The sequence below is a fragment of the Scyliorhinus canicula genome, chromosome 5 (genome assembly GCF_902713615.1).
Source record: "Scyliorhinus canicula chromosome 5, sScyCan1.1, whole genome shotgun sequence".
Classification (NCBI taxonomy): domain Eukaryota; kingdom Metazoa; phylum Chordata; class Chondrichthyes; order Carcharhiniformes; family Scyliorhinidae; genus Scyliorhinus; species Scyliorhinus canicula.
Window position 1 is genome coordinate 16,288,343 of NC_052150.1, and position 21,845 is coordinate 16,310,187.

Here is a 21,845-nt window from a genome sequence, read left to right on the forward strand (position 1 = left end):
ACAATCCCATCATTCCAGGGATTAGTCTGGCAAACCTCCATTGCCTTCCCTCTATGGCAAGTATGTCTTTCCTTAGGTAAGCAGACCAAAACTGTACACAATACGCCAGGTGCGATCTCACCAAGGCTCTTGAGTGCAGCAAGACATCTTTACTCCTGTACTCAAAGCTCTTTGTGACGATGAAGTTAACATACCATTTGCCTTCCTAATCACTTCCTGCACCTACATGTTAGTTTTTAGTCACTTATAACAAGAACCAGTTCCTGTGGACAACATTTCCCACCCTCTCACTATTATGAAATACACTATCTTTGCGCTTTTTCTACCAGTGGATAAACTTCATATTTATTTACATTATATTCCATATTCTTGTCCATCCACTTAAGATTGTTCAAATTCCCTTGAAGCCTTCTTGCACCCTTCTTACAACATTCCCACCTGGGTGTCATCAGCAGATTTGGAAATCTATTTGGTCCCTACGTTCAAATAATTAATATAGATTGTGAACAGCTGTGGCTCCGGCACTTATCCCCGTAGTACCCAACTAGTCACAGCCTGTCATCCTGAGAATGACCAGTTTATTCCTACTCTGCTTTCTGTCTGTTAAACAATTCTCAATCCGTACCAGTATAGCACCCCCAATCCCTCTAATTTTGCTACTAACCTCCGGAGTGGGACCTTATCAAAAGCCTCATGAAACTCCAAATGCACCACATTCACTGGCTGTCTTTCATCAATCCTACAAGTAACATCTTCAATTAACTCTCAGCACATTTGTCAAACATGATATACCTTTCATAAATCCACACTGTCTCTGCCAGTCATTTCATTTTTCCAAGTGTCCAGTATCACATTGTTTATAATATTTTCTAATGTTTTCCCTGCTACTGACGTCATATGTAGTGCTCATAGAAACATAGAAAATTGGAATGGAGGAGATTCGGCCCTTCGAGCCTGCTCGGTCATTCATTATGATCACGGCCGATCATCTAACTCAGTAACCTGTTCCCCCCCCATCCGTTTAGTCCCAAGAAGTATATCTTACTCCTTCTTGAAATACTTTGGCCTAACTGCTTTCTATGGTAGAGAATTCCACAGGCTCAACACTCTCTGGGTGAAGAAATTTCTCCTCACCTCAGTCCTTAATGGTTTACCCCATATCCTTAGACTGTGACCCCCCCCCCCCCCCCCCCCCCCCCGTTCTGCCCCACCATTGGGAACTTCCTTGCTGTATCTACCCCATCTAGTCCGGTTAGGATTTTATAGGTTTCTGCAAGATCCCCCTCATTCTTCTAGCCTCCAAAAAAAGTAATCCTAATGAACTCGATCTTCCTCCCTTCTTAACTAGTGGGGTTACATTTGCTACATTACAGTCTATAAAATTTAGAATGATAATCACCAATGGACCTCCTCTGTAGCCAACTCCTTCAACACTCTGGGATGTAGCTCATCTAGCCCAGGGGATATATCAACCTTCAATCCAATTAATTTTTCAAGCATTACCTCTTTATTAAGCCTTGGTTCCTACTATTTCTGGGAGATTTTCTGTACCTTCCTTCATGAAGGCAGACACAAAGCGATTGTTTAGTTTTCTCCAACATTTCCTTATTTTCCATTCTAAATTCTCCTGTCTCCGCCTGCAATGGACAAGCCTTTGTCCTTAACAATCTTTTCCTATACCTAAAGATGCTTTTACAGTCGGCCTGCCTTTATGTTTCTCACTAGCTTGCATTCAAATTGTCTTTTACTTTAGTATTTTCTTGGCCCTCTTTTGCTGGATTTTAAATTGCTGGGGTTTTTGCCAACCTTACAAGTCACTTTCTTTGATATAGTGCAATCCTTAAGTTCCTCTGTTAGCCACGGTTGATTCACCTTTCCTATTGTGCTTTTGTGCCTTACTCCTTTAAATACTAGCCATTGCCTGTCCAACTTCAAATCTTTTAATGTATTTTCCCAATCCCCAATTTACCCCTTTACTTTCATTGTTTGTTCTTCAACATGTTAGCCTGTACACACTCCAGGACTTAATTCTCCACAGCATTAGTGCTAATTAGGTTTACCCAACCTATATGCAAATTGAAGTCACCCATTATTATTGCATTCCCCATGTTTAATGCAGCTCTAGTTCCGGATTTATACTGTGCCCAACATTACCACTACAGTTTGGTGGTAAATAAATAACTCTCACCAGTAGGTTTGATTCTTTTGCTCAACCCAACCTGATTTTATATTTTGATCCTCCATCAAAGATTCTCTCTCACTCATGTTTGTTTGCCATATTCCCCCAAATGACAAATATCCTTCAATTTTTGGTTCCCATCCTTGGGTCACCCTGTAACCATGTCTCTGTAATGGCAACTAAATCATACTGATAGTGCCTTCAAATCATCTACCTTGTTGCAAATGTTGTTTGCAATCGGATAGAGTGCTCTTAACTTTGTCTTTCTAACTTTATTTCATGTTCTGATCTGACTTGATGCTTGCCTTCACTCCACCTGCCTTCTAATTTTGCTTAATGCTTCCTATTCAGCTTTCCCTCATTCCAAAATGAGCTACCCCTCAGGTTCCAACCCCTGCCAAACTAGTTCAAACCCTCCCCAATAGCACCAGACAACCTCGGTGACTATGTTAGTGCGGGTTCTGTTCATCTGTACCCAAGGTCCCACCTGCCCCAGAACTGGTCCCAATGTCTCAAATCCGATGCCCTCCCTTGTACACCAATTCTTTTGGTATGTGGTGCTCTCTCTCTTTACACCCTCCCCCCCTCCCCTCCCATGAATGCACTGCCGTTGCTCTATAACATCCTTGACCCTGGAACCAGGGAGGAAGCTCACCACCATGGAGACACGTCTCCATGCTGCAGAAACACCTGTCTGTTCCCCTAATTAATGAATCCCCTATCACTATTACACTTGCACTCTTTTCTCTCCCCTCATGTGCAGCTGAGCCACCCATGATATCACGGACTTCACTCTTCTTCAGTTCTTGAGGAACTCAAAACGGAAAATCAGTTAGCTAGCGCGATAAACTCGGGGGACATGTACATTACCTTTCTGGTTCTCGGATTGCCTGGCAGTCGCCCATTCCCTCCCTAGTGAATTGTTCCTAAACCTGCGATGTTACCTAAACGTGCTATCCACATAATACTCTGCCTGACAGAGGCACTAAAAATGCACCAATTCAGTTTTGACACAGAGCGTCAGCTTCTGCAGCTGGTTGCACTTCCTGCATGCATTGTCTATGACTTCCCACATGCCACAGGATGCACATCCCACCCAAACAAGCTGCCCTGCCATGGCTTTTTATAAATTTAAAGTACCCAATTCTTTATTTTTCCAATTATGGGGTAATTTAGCATGGCCAATCCACCTGCCCGACACATCTTTGGGTTGTGGGGGTGGGACCCTTGCAGACACGCGGAGAATGTGCAAACTTTACAGAGACAGTGACCCAGGGCTGGGATAGAACCTAGGTCCTCGGTGGCATGAGGCAACAGTGCTAACCACTGTGCCACCATTCTGCCCCTGCCCTGTCTTTATTTAACCACAAACTATGTAGAATAGCAGAATAATAAGCAGTTACTCACTGTCAACTTCTTCCCCTGTATTAAAGGGCAGAAAATGTAGAAGAAAGGAGCACGTCCTTCCCCTCTTCAGCAAACTCCCTCACTCACTGTAGCCCCAGCTTCTCACTCTGTACATACCAAACTCAGTGCAAGCTGTATTCAGACTCCTGTATTTATACTACCGACTCTCAGAAGAGTCAGTGCTCCTGCAGCTACAGAAACTAGATTAAACTACCAACCTAATTAACTAACTACAGCTGCTCTCCTGTAGAGAACTTGTTTATCATTGCCCAAGGCTGGAAGAAACTTGGATTTAGCACAAATAGTTAACTTTAGTTAAATGTTAATTGTAAACAAGACTGGAGCTAAGAGATTAACCCTCAAGATGCCCTCACTCATCAAACGCCCAACTTCTCACACTGTCCAAGCTGCAACATCAGAGGAACAAATACAAAACCTAATTCTGTAATAACTTACAATACTTATAGCCAGATGTTCAAAAGGTTCATACAGACACTTATCAAAGCAAAAGTACCTGGTGGTGAGGGGAATATCTGTACTTGGTTCACATGCATTCCATTTGAATATTTCTATGGAACAAATAAGCTATGCAAATTGCATATTTATGACAATTCAACATTTAGTGCAACAGCTGAACCGAAAGGATTTCTTATGAGAAAGCAAGCTGCTAAACATTTTGTGCATCCAACTGTTTTTAATCAGCATTGTAGTATCAGCATTTTCCCTACAGGTGGTGCACCAAGCCAAACAACTAGGCATATTTTTGGTATATTTTAAGTTGCACAAGGAAGACTCGGCTAACAGAAACTTGCAATTAGAAATGCATCGACATTCTTTCATGCTTATTGGAACTCGCTCCTCTGGCTTGAATTAAAGAAATGACTGATGATTACAAGTCAGCTGTGGCTCAATTGGTAGCACTCTCGTCTTGGAGTCAGAAGGCTGTGGGTTCAAGTTCCATTCCAGGCACCTGAGCATACAAATCTAGACCCATACCGTAATTCAACATGCAATGGTAAACTGAAACCCCTTCTGCTCTTTGAGGTGGATGTAAAAAATTCCAAAGCACAATTTCAGGGCAAGAATGCTATCCCAGGATCCTGGTCAATATTTATCTGTCAATTAACATCACTAGAACGTCACATTGTTGTTTGTACACACTTGTGTAGATTACTTTTGCATTTTCTACATTACAACAGTGACTACTCTAAGTGCTTTGGACCTGTCGAAAGTGCTGCAGTTCTATGTTTTACTTATCTCATGTTCTTGATCAACAAAGTAACTGAAATAAGCAACGACCTGTATTTGGAATGGATTTGCTGTTCTTCAGACAAAAGCAACAATTAGGGGAAAAAAATCTACTCACCTCTGGATTGAAGGAATTATTTTCCGATGACTTGGTGGAAAGTAAAATGTGTGTAAACCCGTCTTGTTTCCTGACAACAATATCCCTGTATCGGTAGGCACTTTCTGTTTGTCTCACACTGAACCTTAGTCTCTTATCAAAAGGTTGGTCCCGTCTGTCATCTATAAATTTCCTCTTGTGTCCTGTAACCCCTGTTACTGAGCTTTGAATATTAGTTGTACCATTAGCTCCCAAAGCATCCAAGAAAGTTGGAGTACCTGCAGAAATAAAAATATTCATGAAAGTGTGAGTAGATATATCCCACCTTTATTTGATGAGAACATGGATTTAAGACCAATGGCTGGCTATCTGAAAGAGTCATGGTAGAACACTATTGAAAAACATCATGAATCACAGATTTATTACAGCACTGGCATTCGACCCATCCTTTCTGCACTAGTTATCCAAATGAGCAATTCACCTGGTACCATTCCCTCATTTCCTTTCACGTGACCGTGCAGATTCTTCCTTTTCAGCTGAAAATCCAATTTCCTCTTGAATGCCTCGAGTGAACCGGCCTCCACCACACACTCAAGGCACTGCATTCCTGATCCCAATCATTTGTTGTGTGAAAAGTTTCTCATGTCTCCATTGTTTTCGTCAATTACCTTAAGTTTGTGTCCTCACTCTTAATCATTTCACCAGTCCGAAAAATATTTCCCCATCTACTCCGTCCAGATACCTCATGATTTTGAGAACCTCAATTAAACTTCTTCTCAATCTCCTCTTCTCCAAGGAAAATACTCCCAACATCCCCAATCGATCTAACTGGAGTTCTGCAACCCCGGAACTATACAGGTGACCCTTTTCTGCATCTGCTCCATTGCCTTTGCGTCTTTAACGAATATGCACGGACATAACATATCCGTTTCTTGATGCTAATCTTTACATTTGTCCACTTAGTGTCATGTCATGGTAGGGAGATATTAGGAACTTGGATCCAGAAATGGGGCCCAAAATGTAACCGGCAATCTAGGGGATAAACAGACTGAAGGAAAAGATTCAGAGGAACAAAACCTGAGTTACCTTGCTAACCTCGTTAGTGGAAATACACAGGAGGCCCTGGTTCAGCCACAATGATCCACTCAAGATCCAGTGTCTTTCGGGGGCAACCTTGTCTGATAAGCCATTACCCCATCAGAGGCTGATGACTTATTTGTCCGTAAATGGAAGGCTAGCTGCATATGAATGGCATAGTTCAGTTCTTTTGCAGAAACAGATAATGGTTTTAAGTCTGGCCACCTCAGGAGAGAACATTTGTTTGAGGGGCTGGGTGGCAGGTAGAGAGACAGACAGAGAGAGAGACAGGCAGAGAGAGAGAGAGAGAAAGAGAGAGACACGCACACACACACACACACACACACACACACACACACACAGAGGGAGACAGAGACAGACACAGAGAGAAAGATAGAGACAGGCAGAGAGAGAGAGAGAGACAGACAGAGAGACAGACGACAGAGAGAGAGACACACAGGCAGAGAGATAGAGAGAAGAAAGAAAAGTTGCTGTTTTGAACAGTTACAGAGAAGGCTTTGGGAAATCGAAAGAGGGGTCATAAAAGTTGCCACAGCGGCAGGCTTTGGAACAGGGTTCTGACCAAGTCGCCAACAGAAGAAAATTGCTTAGTCAATGCAAGTATCGTCTTGTCTCTCTGTGAAAGTGGCATGAGAGCTGTATGTTCTGATAGAGTGTTCTACTCTATCAGAATAGGAACAGGTGTGTTAAGATGAAGAAACTGCATATAATCTCCCTTGTACGAACGGGATATGGCGCTCAACTAATCGATCAACAGTTTCAACGCGCCACAGCAAAAAACCGCACCGACCTCCTCAGAAGACAAACACAGGACACAACCGACAGAGTACCCTTCGTCGTCCAAAACATTCCCGGAGCGGAGAAACTATGACATCTTCTTCACAGCCTCCAACATGTCATCGATGAAGATGAACACCTTGCCAAGGTCATCTCCACACCTCCACTACTTGCCTTTAAACAACCGCACAACCTCAAACAAACCATTGTTTGCAGCAAACTACCCAGCCTTCAGAACAGCGACCACGACACCACACAACCCTGCCATGGCAATCTCTGCAAAACGTACCAGATCGACATGTATACCACCATTACACGTGGGAACACCACCCACCAGGTACGAGGTACATACTCGTGCGACTCGGCCAATGCTGTCTACGCTGCAGGAAAGGATGTCCCAAAGCGTGGTACATTGGCGAGACCATGCAGACGCTGCGACACTGAAAGAACGGACATCTCGCGACAATCACCAGGCAGGCATTCAGCCTCTGATCTCCGGGTAAGCGTTCTCCAAGGCGGCCTTCAGCACGCGCGACATCGCAGAATCGCCGAGCAGAAACTTATAGCCAAGTTCCGCACACGAGTATGGCCTCAACGGGGACCTGGGATTCATGTCGCATTACATTCATCCCCCACCGTCTGGCCTGGGCTTGCAAAATCCTACCAACTGTCCTGGCTTGAGACAATTCACACCTCTTTAACCTGGGGTTACTCCTATCTCTGGATCTGTAAAGACTTGATTGCCTGCAAATGCTCGTATTCTAAGCATTGTCAGGCATTTTTGAATTTGTCTGGAACACACCTCTTCATTCACCTGAGGAAGGAGCAGTGCTCCGATAGCTAGTGTTTGAAACAATCATGTTGGACTTTAACCTGGTGTTGTAAGACTTCTTACTGTATTCACCCCAGTCCAACGGCGGCATCTCCACATCATGCATATAATCTGTTAGTCTTACAACATGAAGTAATAAAAAGTTTAAATATTGTTTTCCTTTCTTTTGTTTTAATCAAGTTTGTTTTTAAAGTAACCAAGCCTTATTTCTAATATTATCACTCCCAGAACAAATCAATGTTTCCACACCGCATTAAAACTTTTAAAAAAAAAGTTATGCGTCTGGTTCAGTATCTTCGCCATTGTTAAGGGCTGACCAAGTGTTTGTAATAACAGCTACTTGGGACAGATCTGATACAAAGACAAAATATGATCTTAATAGGTTCTAAGCTTCCAAGTATGCAGTTTGCTATTCAATGTCTGATCTATATTTCTTCCACTGTATTTGTTTTAAGATTTACTTCAACTATTAGCATCAGTTTTGAATAGTTAATGCATTCAGATTCATAAGGTCACAGAAATGTACCATAAGCATGACATCACATTGACTCAGAAGTACACAAATCCAAATAGCTACAAGCTTGCACAAGTATCAAGTGGATTTGAGCTATAGAAATCCAATTGCCAGCTACCTATGAGCAGCTGCAGTCTTCCAACACAAAACTACATGTACAACATGAAAGCAAAATAAGGCGCAGATTTTTTGATCACTGGTGAGGGCAACAGTGTTTACCAGAGCTGACCTCGAAACAAGCTGCCCTAAAAGATCCATCAATTGCTGGGCCTGGCCAAGTCAAGGATACTTTGAATACCTTTACTTGTACAGGATAAGCAGCCAATCATATTTGAAGTTCTCTCACCAGAAAATAAAAGACACTGATTACCATTGACTGTTATAAATGGTTGAGTTTTACACACACACACACACAAGAGCTGTTGATCTAGTGGTCCTATGTGCAAAGATGAAATGCTGGTTCCAGTACTTGGAAGTTCTTTTCAAAATAACTTTGGTGAATATCTTTCCTTGGGATCTCTCCTCTCTCATCTCTGCTTCACAGGCTTCCAATACAGACGAGTTATACCAAGATGAGGGCTTTCTGAATTTCAGGCAAGGCATGGAGAGAGATAGTTGTGCAACCTTCCCTTTTCCTTTACTGCAAAACATTCGCAGTCCAAAATGTTCAAACAGAAAACTCTCTTGGGTCAGGGGGTTTTCCAGAAAATCATGGGGCTGGTTTCAGATTGGATGGTACTGTATTCCTTACTGTTGCAGCAGGATCCAGGAGAGGGTGCTCAAGGGGCAAAATACTGGGGCTCATGCTCGCTGCCAGAACGGTAGTAAGCATTAGAAATGTAAGACACGCCAGATTCCCCGGTCTCTCCATTCCCTCTGTCCCTGGTGGGTGTACTGGCAACAGGTGCTTTCTTCACACCTCCCTCGAGGGCACGATTAGGTTAAAGTGCCCGCATCTGCATAATGTTTACTCCCACATCCTGCACAAGGCATTGCTACCTCATGATTCTCAGATTTGTGCTCTAGAGCCAAACTTTCTGACCTTCCCTGCATGGTGTATGTGCTCTTCTCAACCTCCGCCCTGGATGGTATATGGCCCTTCTCAACCTCCTCCCTGGATGGCCCTTCTCAACCTCTTCCCCGGATGGTATATGGCCCTTCTCAACCTCCACCCTGGATGGTATATGGCCCTTCTCAATCCCTCCCTGGATGGCCCTTCTCACCTCTTCCCCCGATGGTATATGGCCCTTCTCAACCTCCGCCCTGGATGGTATATGGCCCTTCTCAACCTCCTCCCATGACGTTGTGGCCTGGTTCCACTTTGTCAACTGGTTTATAAAGAGCCATTCAAAACTGCTCTTCAGCTACATGAAGTACTTTTGTAGTAAATATTATATAGGGAATTCTGATACCCAATTTGCACAGGATTCACAAACAGAAGGGGGAGAAATTGAATTTTTGGGGGGTGCTACAGGCCCTTAAAGTTCTGAAATAGGAGTTTGCAGGAACATGCACACACTGCTGATGGGAGTCTGCTGGATGATATATTGGGTGAGGGGTTAGCCAGGGTGAAAAGGTGGGTCCTGAAGTGCCAGGAGACAAGCAGTCAAAAATGGCATGGGAAAAAGTAGAGGGCAAAAGAAATACCCAGCTGGTGGAAAAGAGAGCCACGTGGAAATAGAACAAAAGATATCAGTTGGCCCAGGGCCAACATCACTCATCTATGCCACCATAGCCTGTGCCTCTAAAAGATGGGTACTCTTACGTATGACTATTCACGAGGTGGATAGACAGAACTGTTAAGTATATGTGAGAGCTAACACTGCTAGATTTCCCAAGATCCCCATTAGGCTTGCTTCTTGCACAAACAGCCATGAATAAATACCAATAAAACTTTAGGCCAGTCACTTCACTATGCTGTTGGCTACCTCTGCTCTAACAGCTAGGCAAAAGAGAGTCATATTATGGCAGTCTTAAACTCATTTCAATGTCTGACAGAATACAGATTGTGTAAATTCAGCCTAAATGAACTCGGTTCAGCTAGAATTTGGCACTTGGTTCTTGGGTAGGGTTGGTTTCGCCAATGTTAAACCCAGAACATTTTATTTAATTAAGATATCCAAAAAGCCATTGGAATAACCTTTTACACTTGATATTGGTATTTGAGTGTAGAAAGCTGGGTTTAAGATACTGTGCAAGGGAAGCTGATCTCATGCCCTACTTTATGTAACCACCGATGTCATATTTCGCTGAAGCAGCAAAGATAGAGCTCTGGATCATCCTCAAGGGTATCTAGGAGGTTAAGTCAATGCTGGAGGACAGCTGACTACATTGGAAAGGTAGGATAGGAAACAGGAGAGCACACAACTAACAACACAATCTAAGGAGCAGAGATGGTGAAGGAAGTGGAATGGCAGAGTGCATCAAATCTTAAGACTGGTGGGGATAATGCATTGTGAGGGGTGGCAATTTTAGGCAATGGTAACGGTGGAAAAAAGGCAGAGAGGATTTGAAGAGGGAGAGGAAGCTGAGATTAGCGCTGATTAATTATATCAAAATGTTTGGAGTCCTTCAGTTACAGCAGCAAACATATTCTCCAAGAAAAAAAAACCAAAAGTACCTAGGGAAATAAACAATAATCGCAAAAGAAATCCCGCTTTCCCCATCACCCTGTCCTGGTTGACTTACATTGGCTCCAGGCACCACCCCACCCCACTCCCCACAACCCATGCTTCAAATTTTAAGTGCTCATACTCATGTTTAAACCCCTAATGGCACCCCATCTTTCCACCCCTCCAATCTGAAAGTTCCTCTTGCCTTACCACCTAGACAACCCAATCGCCTTAAACAACTTCAGTAACCCCTTTCCCTCCCAATTTCCATAAACCCCTTCCCAATTTCTCCTGAAAATGTTTAAGCAAGAATATTGTTTACAGTCCTGTCTAACCTTAAGCTACTACTCTGCTGCAGCTTTACATGTCCCATCCCTCCATTAGTATTGTGCTTTTAACTCTCCAACTCTATTCTGAATGCTTTCATATACTCAACCATTATGTAGCATTTTTGGTACATTAATCCTTATTTTTTGCTTGATATTGTCATTAAAATTTATGCTGTCCATTTTCTCATGCAAATATCTGCTATTCCATGACCTATTTGCAAACAGTGGTTTCAATTATACTGCCTCAGCCGGTTTCTTTCCCACCTCCTTTGACTGTATTTTGTCAATACTACTTTCTTTTAAAAAATATTTTTATTCAAGACTTTTTAAACATATACACAAAAATATTCAGAAGACCAAGGCATCAACCTGAATAAACAGCCACAATCTCCAGCCTCACTGGTACCAACACCCCACCACATGTCGTCTTCCCACCTTTTACCCCTTTATCTCCCCCATCTCCCACCCCTTACTGCTGCTGACCCCTCAATCTTCCTTGAATAAGTCAACAAAACTATTTCCACCTCCGGGTGATTCCCTCTAACCGATCCCAGAGCAAACTTGACCTTGGTCCAACAGCAGAATTCTGACAGGTTAACTCACCCATAACCGAGGGTGCCGCCAACACAACAAAATCCACCTCCCGGCTAAAAGACCAATACAGCAGCCTCTCTCCCCACCTGGACTTGCAGCATTCCAAATATCACCACCTTCCAGACTTGGGGCCATCCGCACACCAGAACTTCAGGCATAACATTTGAGAACGCTGGCCAGAACCTCCAAATTTTGACACACCCACAAGATGTGAAAGTGATTTCCCCCCCCCCCCCCCCCCCCACCCGCATACCAGCCACACCTGTCTTCCACTCCAAAGACCCTGCTCATCCTTGCCACTATCATGTGGGCCCTATGCACCATCTTAAACTGCATGAGGCTTAACCTCGCACAAGACAAGGATGCGTTCACTCTCTGCAAGGCCTCTGCCCACGTCCTGGTCTGCAACTCCCCTCCCAGCTCCTTCTCCCACTTGCGCTTAATCTCCTCCACTGGAGCACCTTTCTCTCCATCAATTCCTTGTAAATATCCAACACCCTTCCCGCCCCCAAATCATCGTCCGACAACAACTTGCCCTACAACCTCGGAGGTGGCAGCTTCCAAGGAGGACATCTCTCTTCCCCCAAATCCCTCACCTGCAGGTATCTAAAGCCCTTGGTCAACTCAAAATTCCTCCAACCCTCCAGCCCCGCAATTCGTGTCCCCTAGAAACAAGTACCTAAAGTACTCTATCCCCACTTGCCACCACCCTCGAGAACCTAGAGGAGTGGTGCAGCGACAACAATCTATCCCTCAATTGCCAGCAAAACTAAAGAGCTGGTCATTGACTTCAGAAAGCAAAGGACTGTCCACACCCCTGTCAGCATCAACAGGGCTGAGGTTGAGATGTTAGCAGTTTCAAATTTCTAGGGGTACACAGTCTCCAAACATCTGTCCACTCCACCAAGAAAGCACAACAGCGCCTATACTTCCTCAGGGAAACGTAAGGAATTCGGCATGTCCACATTAACTTCTTACCAACTTTTACAGATGCACTATAAAAAGCCATCCTATCTGGCTGCATCACAGCCTGGTATGGCAACTGCTCGAGGATCCCAGTATGTATAATTGTCCTAACCAGAGGGGAGGCCATATTGGATTTGGTACTTGGTAATGAACAAGGGGCAAGTGATATGAATTTGGTAGTGGGGACCATTTTGGAGATAGTGACCACAATTCTCTGACTTTCACTTTAGTAATGGAGAGGGATAGGTGCGTGCAACAGGGCCAAGGTTTACAATTGGGGGTAGGGTAATACAATGGCTGTCAGACAAGAATTGAAGTGCCTAATTTGGGAAGCCATAGGCTGTCAGGGAAGGACACAATTGAAATGTGGAACTTATTCAGAGGAACAGATACTACGTGTCCTTGATATGTGTGTCCCCGTCAGGCAGGGAAGAGATGGTCGAGTGAGGGAACCATGGGTTGACAAGAGATGTTGAATGTCTTGTTAAGAGGAAGAGGATACTTATGTAATGCTGAGGAAAACGAGGTTCAGACAGGGCACTGAGGGATGACAAGATAGCCCGGAGAGAACTGAAGAAAGGTGATATAGGGAGAGCTAAGAGAGGGCATGAAAAATCTTTGGCGGGTAGGATCAAGGAAAACCCAAGGCCTTTTACCCATATCTGACAATATGAGAATGACTAGAGCGAGGGTAGGTCCGATCAAGGACAGTAACGGGAGATTGGTGTATCGAGTCTGAAGAGATAGGAGAGGTCTTGAACGAGTACTTTTCCTTCAGTATTTACGAATGAGAGGGCCATATTGTTGGAGAGGATCGTGTGAAACAGACTGGTAAGCTGCGAGGAGATACTTGTTGGGAAGGAAGAGGTGTTGGCATTGTTGAAAAAACCGAGGATGGACAGAGACCCCGGGCCTGATGGAATATATTCAGGGATTCTATGGGAACGCAAGAGATGAAATTGCAGAGCTGTTGCAATGATCTTTTCGGTCCTCACTTGTCAACAGGGGTGGTACCAGGGGATTGGAGAGTGGCGAATGTCATGCCCTTGTCAAAAAGGGAATAGGGATAACCCTGGGAATTACAGGCCGTTTAGTCTTACTTCGGTTGTAGGCAAAGTAATGGAAAGGGTACTGAGGGATAGATTTCTGAGCAATCTGGAAAGGACACTGCTTGATTAGGGATAGTCAGCACGGATTTGAGAGGGGTAGGTCCTTGCCTCAAGTTTTATTAATTTCTTTGAGAGGTGACCAAACACGTGGAATGAAGGTGAAGCAGTTGGATGTGGTGTACATGGATTTTAGTAAGGCATTTGATAAGCTTCCCCATGGTAGGCTTATGCAGAAAGTAAAGAGGCATGGGATAGTGGGGAATTTAGCCAGTTGGATAACGAACTGGCTAACCGATAGAAGTCAGAGAGTGGTGGTGGATGCCAAATATTCAGCCTGGAACCCAGTTACCAGTGGCGTACCACAGGGATCAGTTCTGGATCCTCTGCTGTTTGTGAATTTCATTAATGACTTGGATGAGGGAGTTGAAGGGTGGGTCAATAAATTTGCAGACGATACGAAGATTGGTGGAGTTGTGGATGGGGAGGAGGACTGTTGTCGGCTGCAAAGAGACATAGATAGGATGAAGAGCTGGGCTGAGAAGTGGCAGATGGAATTTAACCCTGAAAAGTGTGAGGTTGTCCATTTTGGAAGGACAAATATGAATGCGGAATACAGGGTTAACGGTAGGGTTCTTGGCAATGTGGAGGAGCAGAGAGGTCTTGGGGTCTATGTACATAAATCTTTGAAAGTTGCCACTCAAGTGGATAGAGCTGTGAAGAAGGCCTATGGTGTGCTCGCGTTCATTAGCAGAGGAATTGATTTTAAGAGCCATAAGGTGATGATGCAGCTGTACAAAACCTAGGTAAGGCCGCATTTGGAGTACTGTGTGCAGTTCTGTCGCCGCATTTTAGGAAGGATGTGGAAGGTTTGGAAAAGGTGCAAAGGAGGTTTACCAGGATGTTGCCTGGAATGGAGAATAGGTCTTACGAGGAAAGATAGAGGGTGCTAGATCTTTTCTCATTAGAACGGAGAAGGATGAGGGGTGACTTGATAGAGGTTTATAAGATGATCAGGGGATAGATAGAGTAGACAGTCAGATACTTTTTCCTCGGGTGGAACAAACCATGACAAGGGGACATAAATTTAAGGCAAATGGTGGAAGAAAACAGGGGCATGTCAGAGGTAGGTTCTTTACCCAGAGAGTAGTGGGGGCATGGAATGCACTGCCTGTGGAACTAGTTGAGTCGGAAACATTAGGGACCTTAAAGCGGTTATTGGATAGGTACATGGATTACGGTAGAATGCGCGGGTGTAGATTGATCTGTTCTTAATCTAGGACAAAAGCTTGGCACAACATTGTGGGCCGAAGGGCCTGTTCTGTGTTGTATTTTCTATGTACTATTTTCTATGAAAGACCTCCTTGGTGCTTTAAGTGCCTAGAAGATTTGTGCGACGGTCTGGGAAACCTCTGTGAATTTGTGAGGTAGAAAATTCTTTATCCCTAGTTATAGCGACAGATTAGTGGGATAAATTATAGATTCCCTGCAAGTGCAGGAGGACATTCGGCCTATCAAGTCTGCACCAACCCTCCAAAAGAGCACTCTACATCTGCCCACTCCCTGCCGTATCCCTGTAACCTCACCTAAACTTTTGGACGCTAATGGGAAATTTAGCATGGCCAATCCAACTAATCTGGATATCTTTGGACTGTGGGAGGAAATCGGAGCACCCGAAGGATATCCTTGCAGACACAGGGAGAACGTGCAAACTCCACACAGTCACCACAAGGTTTGAATCAAACCTGGGTCCCTGGTACTGAGGCAGTGCTAACCACTGTGCTGCCTAATAGGCTTCAAGGAGGAACTAAACTGGTTATTGTCAATGAATGGAAATCGGGATAATTAGAAATGAGAGGGTGATGCCGACTAGGGGGAAATCACGAATGCAAGCCGGGGAGGATGAATGAGAGGTTCCAGGGATGGGAGGAGAGAGTGGTCAGGGAGATGAAGGATCTGTTTCTGGGAGAGTGGTCTGCGAGCTTTGAGAAGTTTGGACTGGTGCGGGAGAGAGTTTTCGGTACATGCAGGAACTTTACGAAGAAGGTTTCTCCGACCTTTCCGATAGCACCCGCCTCCTTGTTGTTGGGAGGTGGTGCTGTCAGTGGAGGGACAGGAAACGTATGGTCACCATGGCGATTTATGGGAGGACTCTGGAGGAGATAAGATGTCCATGGAGGTGATCAAGGCCAAGTGGGAAGAGGAGTTGGGGGCAGCATTTTAGGAGAGACTGTGGTGTGAGATGCTGCGGAGGGCGAATGCCTCAACCTTGTATGTGAGGCTGGGGCTGATACAGCTCATGATGGTGCACAGGGTGCATCTGACGAAGTCAAGGATGAGCCAGCTGTTTGAGGGGGAAGAGATTGTCTGTGTGGGAGGGGTCCTACTAACCATGTATGTGTGTTCTGGTCTTGCCCGATGCTGGGAAGGTTTTGGAGGTCACTTTTCAATACCATGTCAGCGGTTGTACATGTAAACATGGAGCCCCGTACTCTGGAGGCCATATTCGGTGTGTTGGGCCAGCCAGAGTTGAAGATGGGTGCGTGTTTTGCATTTTGGTGAGCTGGTTACTGTCGATTCTCAAGGGGTGGGGTGGGAGGGCAGGGAGAAAAGAGGGGATCTTCTTGTGTTGCTTATTTTTTCTGTTTTTGCTATTGTAAAATGTTGAAAATTGGAACAAAAACACTTTTTAAAAAAAAAATATATATATACTAAAATCTAGAAACCCCTCATTATTGCTGATCCTGAAGAGTGTGGCCAATTGTTCCTTCAGCATTTCAATATTCTACTCTGCAAAGCCCATTTTCTGTCATTGGGCATAACCTCCATGCCTCTCTTTATCGACCAAAGATCTATAATGGCCCAGAAACATCTCAAGAATACTTGCACTCTATTCAACTTAAAACCGGAGACAGTGCAAGCCTCAACTCTCACCAACACCAAACTCTTGCAAGAATCAAATTCCACTTCACAAATGTATAACAAAATAAAACTGTTAAGAACCTCAATGCTGACCTCCCACGAAGGCCAAATCCACAGACAGGCCTCTCGAAATGACGGCAAAAATTTTTTTGAAAGGGCTCCTCATATTGATCAACTACCAAAATAAACATAGATACAAACTCAAAAACAGAAATCAAAACGACAATGTGCATTCAACCACTTCAGCAGAGGCTAAACTTCACACTCTTTGGACCTCTCTCTCGACTGATTTCTCACAGCTCTCACACACTGGGCGTAGAAATGAATAAAGCTCACTTTCAAGAGCTACGTGGCAAATGTTTGCGAACAATCATCACCTTCATGAGAAGAGCAATTTAGGGCAGCAAGGAAACTGGTAACCACTCTTACACAGATAGATCATTGTGATTGGCTCACCAGCAGCAATAGCTACTCACTTGACTATTGGGGTTATTGCACATTTAGTTCACACGTGTGATGCTCTTAAAATGAACCCATCAAATACACAACTGGTATGGCTAGGAGAGGAAGAGTACAAGGAGAAAATAATAAGACTACTTCACGCAAATGAAATTAATCTCCTTAATTTTAATACTTGGAAGAGAAAAGTGCTGATATTAAAAAGTCATTGTATAGTTCTTTTTTTACTCCTTTGATGGTTGATAGTTTGATCAGACATATGTTATAACCCAGACACTGCAACAACAAACGCCAATTTCAACAGCTGGTCATTTTCAGAGAATCATTTTAGAAAAACCCTTTAGCAGCAATAAGGTAAGGTAGCATCACCACACCAATCAGTTTGATAGAAAACACACTTCAAAAACAATTTTAGTTTGAAATCTTTCAGGTTTCAGTACTATTTAAGCAAGGGTAGAGATACTAACAAGTTATGAAGTTATGTGGCTACATGCTGAAGCTCAAGAGACTGACCATCTTAAAAGTGAGAAATACCAGATCACAAGTGTGGATTAAAGTTAAAAGGGGCTATATAAATTAGTAGAAAACAAGATAAAAGTACAAGTGCCTTAAGGCTGACCTTTTGAGTTGCATTCCAAAGCTTAACACAAGAGAATTGAAGTTGTAGGGTTTTTTTCCACATCGAGCAGGGAATTGGAGGATTTCAATTATTGCCAAGCTAGTATTACAGACTTCAACAGTGGCTAGGATACTGGACAGAAACCCCAATATTTAATTTAATTTGTCAGACTGAGGAAAGGATACTTCTCTCCATGCACAAATATGGATATGGTGTATTAAAACAAACTTCATTAACACAGCCTTAAACTAACTTTAAACTCAAAAGGAAATAGCTTACAATTACCAGTCAAACAATGCTCAACAATAAAATGAAACACTATTACCAAACTGCCACTCAGCAGACCCAGGAATACTTTCTAAAGTTGTCTTGGATAAACTGCTTTGAGAGAGAGAGTGGTCCTTCAGGAAACAGCTTACTGATTCTTACGTGTGTCAAAGTACTGTTTAACTTACCAGCATTTGGCATAAAAACTCCCGCTCTCTTCACAGGCAGATCTTTAACTCACTGTTTTCAGAAGCTGCTAGCTCAACACCCGACGGCTTTAGCACCTCGCTTCTCCCATTAACCACATCATCTGTATCCCATTAACTGGGTTACGACCGTCTGACTACGGTTAAACATATGGGCATGTTCGAACAGCCTCAACGCGCCCGATTCGGTGTCTCGACAAGGCCGCTAAATCTTGCGAGAGGCCTCTAACGAGACTTGTGACAGCTGAACACCTCGTGAGATCATGCCACGGATCAGGTCCGGGGAGTGCCCTGCCTTTGAGGTAGGGTGAGGGGAGGGGCTCAAGGACACCCTCACAGGTAAGTGGGAGCTTTGGGGGAGGCCCGGTGTCTGAAGGATGTGGTGGACGGGCTGAGAGATCGGGATGACACACTGATCTCTTCTTGTACGGTGCTCATCAGTGCAGGAAGTGAGGCAAGTGCGGCCTTGGTGGGGCATTCCACAGAGAGGAATAAAGAGTCCCGTTTGATTGGGGGGGGGGGGGGGGGGGGGGGGGGGGGAAAGAAAAGAGGGGGATTGTTCTTGGTGCTGCCCAAAACAGGACTGTTTTTTGGGCGTTAAATCGCACCCATGTCTCTAATTATCTACCCCCAAGGGAACTTTCTTTCTATAAACAAATTTCCATTAGCCCTACTTGGACAAACAATACCCATGGCTGAAACGTATTATGATCTAAACATATACGTACACCAGAAATTTATCACACTTGGTTTGAGACGTTTAATTAGCAAATGTTGTAAAGTCAGAATGTTAGTATTCCCAATTATTGCACTGATATCAAGTGAATGATGCTCCAGGTACCAAGGTAAACGCCAGTAGGATAGAAAACAGTGCATTCAATGTAATTTTGTCTTGGTGCTATCAAGTGCCACACTAGAATTTATGCACATAAATATTGGCATTCCATTGAGGAAGCGCTCTGTATTGTCAGAGGCAGCATTGCACAGAGGAAATGGGATACCAAGGCCTCCCAACACCACAAGTTGGTCGATTGGCCACTAAAACCTGTGCCGCCATGCAATGTCAGCTGATCAGTTCCTCAACTCTATTTTATCTGTGCTCTTGCCATTCCCTTATCTAACCAAAATTTATTGATTTCAATCTTGGAAATTTTAATTGACATTTCCCGATTTCCACTACTGCCCGAGGAAAAATATAAAATTCCACTCCTAACTGGCAATGAAGAGGGGAGGAACAGGGTCTGGATGGATATAATAGTAACGTCACACAAAAAAAAACAGGAGGCAAGATCGAAAGGCAAAAGTACAAAAGGTGATAAAAAGAACAGTCTGGGAACAGAAAAGGTCATAGGAAGTCATAACAAGAAACTTGCTACTAATTACGTGTACAACAATGTACACAGCAAAGCAACAAAATATGTGGTTATGATGAAAAGTACAAGCAGCACAACATCAGGGCACATAGGCAGGGTGAAGGTACCTGCACAAACACATGTAGCATAGGAAATAAAACAAATAGGTTTGGAGCAATTTAACAACTATGAGGTAAGCAGCCAGTAAGATCTGGCTACAAATTGGGTATGACAGGGTACTAAATACTCCAGGTTGTAGGATCTTTAGAAAAAGAACAGAATAGGGAAAGAAATAAAAGCAGTAACATTGATAGACACAATTACAGTACTGTACTGGAAAGAAAGGATTTCATTCAGGGTAATCGGTCAGTGGAACTAATTTATGAAGAACTAACAGCAAAGAATGCAAGATTCTGGTGGGATGTGTCTGCAGACATCTTAACTGTAATGACAGTGGGAAGAATGTACAAAGAGGTTAGAGAACAACTTAGCAGAACATCATGGTTATAAATGGGAGATTTTAATTTTCACATCAACTGGGAGAAGCCAATGAACTCAAGTAGTAAAAAGAAAAACTTGTACATTTCATATTTCACGACCAGATATCTCAAAAGCACATTACAGTACTTCTGAAGAGTTATTCTGTAGGAAATGTGGCAGCCAACTTTACAGACAGCAAATGCCCACAAAGGCTAATGCGATAATGAACAGATAATCAGTTTTTGTGATGTAAATTTAGGGATAAAGATAGGCCAGGACATCAGGGATAACTCCCCTGTTCTTCTTCAAAACAATGCCAAGGGAGCTTTTACATCCACACAAGCAGGTAGATCTGAAATACAGCACTTTCAACAATGCAGCACTCTCTCAGTACTGCATTGGAGTGTTGGCCATGATTTTAGTATTCAAGCCAGTGAACCCAGACCATGTGACTCAAGAGGTAAGAGTACTGCCAACATGGCCAATGCCAAGTACGGCAATGAATTTATTTGCGACAGGCTTTTTTCAGAATTTACAGTGCAGAAGGAGGCCATTCGGCCCAACGAGTCTGAACCGGCCCTTCGAAAGAGCACCCTACTTAATACAATGCCTCCACCCTATCCCCGTAACCCAGTAACCCCACCTAACCTTTTGGACACAAAAGGGCAATTTAGCATGGTCAATCCACCCAATGTCCACATCTTGGGACTGTGGGAGGTAACCAGAGCACCCAGAGGAAACCCACATAGACACGGGGAGAAAATGCAAACTCCACACCAACTGGAATTGAACCTGGGACCCTGGAGCTATCAGGCAGCAGTGCTAACCACTGCCACCATGCCGCCCCAAATTCTGGAACAATTTGTTCTAGAAACACCAAAGGAACAGGATATGCTAAATTTAGTAACTAATTCTGGTTTGTCAGATTTGTCACCAATCTGATGGCAAGAGAACAACTTTCTAATAGGGCAGCACGGTAGCATTGTGGATAGCACAATTGCTTCACAGCTCCAGGGTCCCAGGTTTGATTCCGGCTTGGGTCACTGTCTGTGCGGAGTCTGCACATCCTCCCCGTGTGTGCGTGGGCTTCCTCCGGGTGCTCCAGTTTCCTCCCACAGTCCAAAGATGTGCAGGTTAGGTGGATTGGCCATGATAAATTGCCGTTAGTGTCCAAAATTGCCCTTAGTGTTGGGTGGGGTTACTGGACTATGGGGGTAGGGTGGAGGTGTTGACCTTGGGTAGGGTGCTCTTTTCAAGAGCCCGGTGCAGACTCGATGGGCCGAGTGGCCTCCTTCTGCACTGTAAATTCTATGATATAATATAACCGAGTTTGATGTCCTTGAGAGGCAAAGGGAGAATCATTAACCAAGATTTTAAGTTCAAGAAAGGCAAAGAAATTTGATGAGCTTAGAAATTATTTAACTGCTGCCTAGGCTGAATTGTTGATGAGTGAATTGAATGTTAAATAATAACATATAATACACAATAAATGGCAATGGTTCCTCTCGTGCAGTTGAGCAACAAAGGTCAACAGACAAGGCAAGGGATAGTAGCAAGTTAAATAGAACAAAAATGGGAAATCTAGCAGGCAGGTAGTCATAACAAGCATTGATAGGGACAAAGTATTAAAATGTGCTTAAAACAAAAACCACTGAGGTATAAAACTTGCAAGAGATCAGAGATGTTTATATATGTGGGCGTGGATTCAGTTCCAACTCTGCTTAGAGAGGGCTACAGCGTGAAGAGTAAATAGAGTCTGGCAGAAGTAAAAATTGTTGCTT

The 21,845-nt window shown here is 43.8% G+C and overlaps 1 protein-coding gene across 1 annotated transcript in view; it reads right to left on the reverse strand.

Annotated features, from left to right (window-relative positions):
* The window catches only part of cdyl (chromodomain protein, Y-like), a 233,207-nt gene that overhangs the window by 14,191 nt on the left and 197,171 nt on the right, over nucleotides 1-21,845 (reverse strand). The window contains exon 3 of the mRNA XM_038796640.1: nucleotides 4,953-5,209. Coding sequence (XP_038652568.1) covers nucleotides 4,953-5,209 — 257 coding nt within the window. The remainder of the gene's footprint in view (nucleotides 1-4,952; nucleotides 5,210-21,845) is intronic.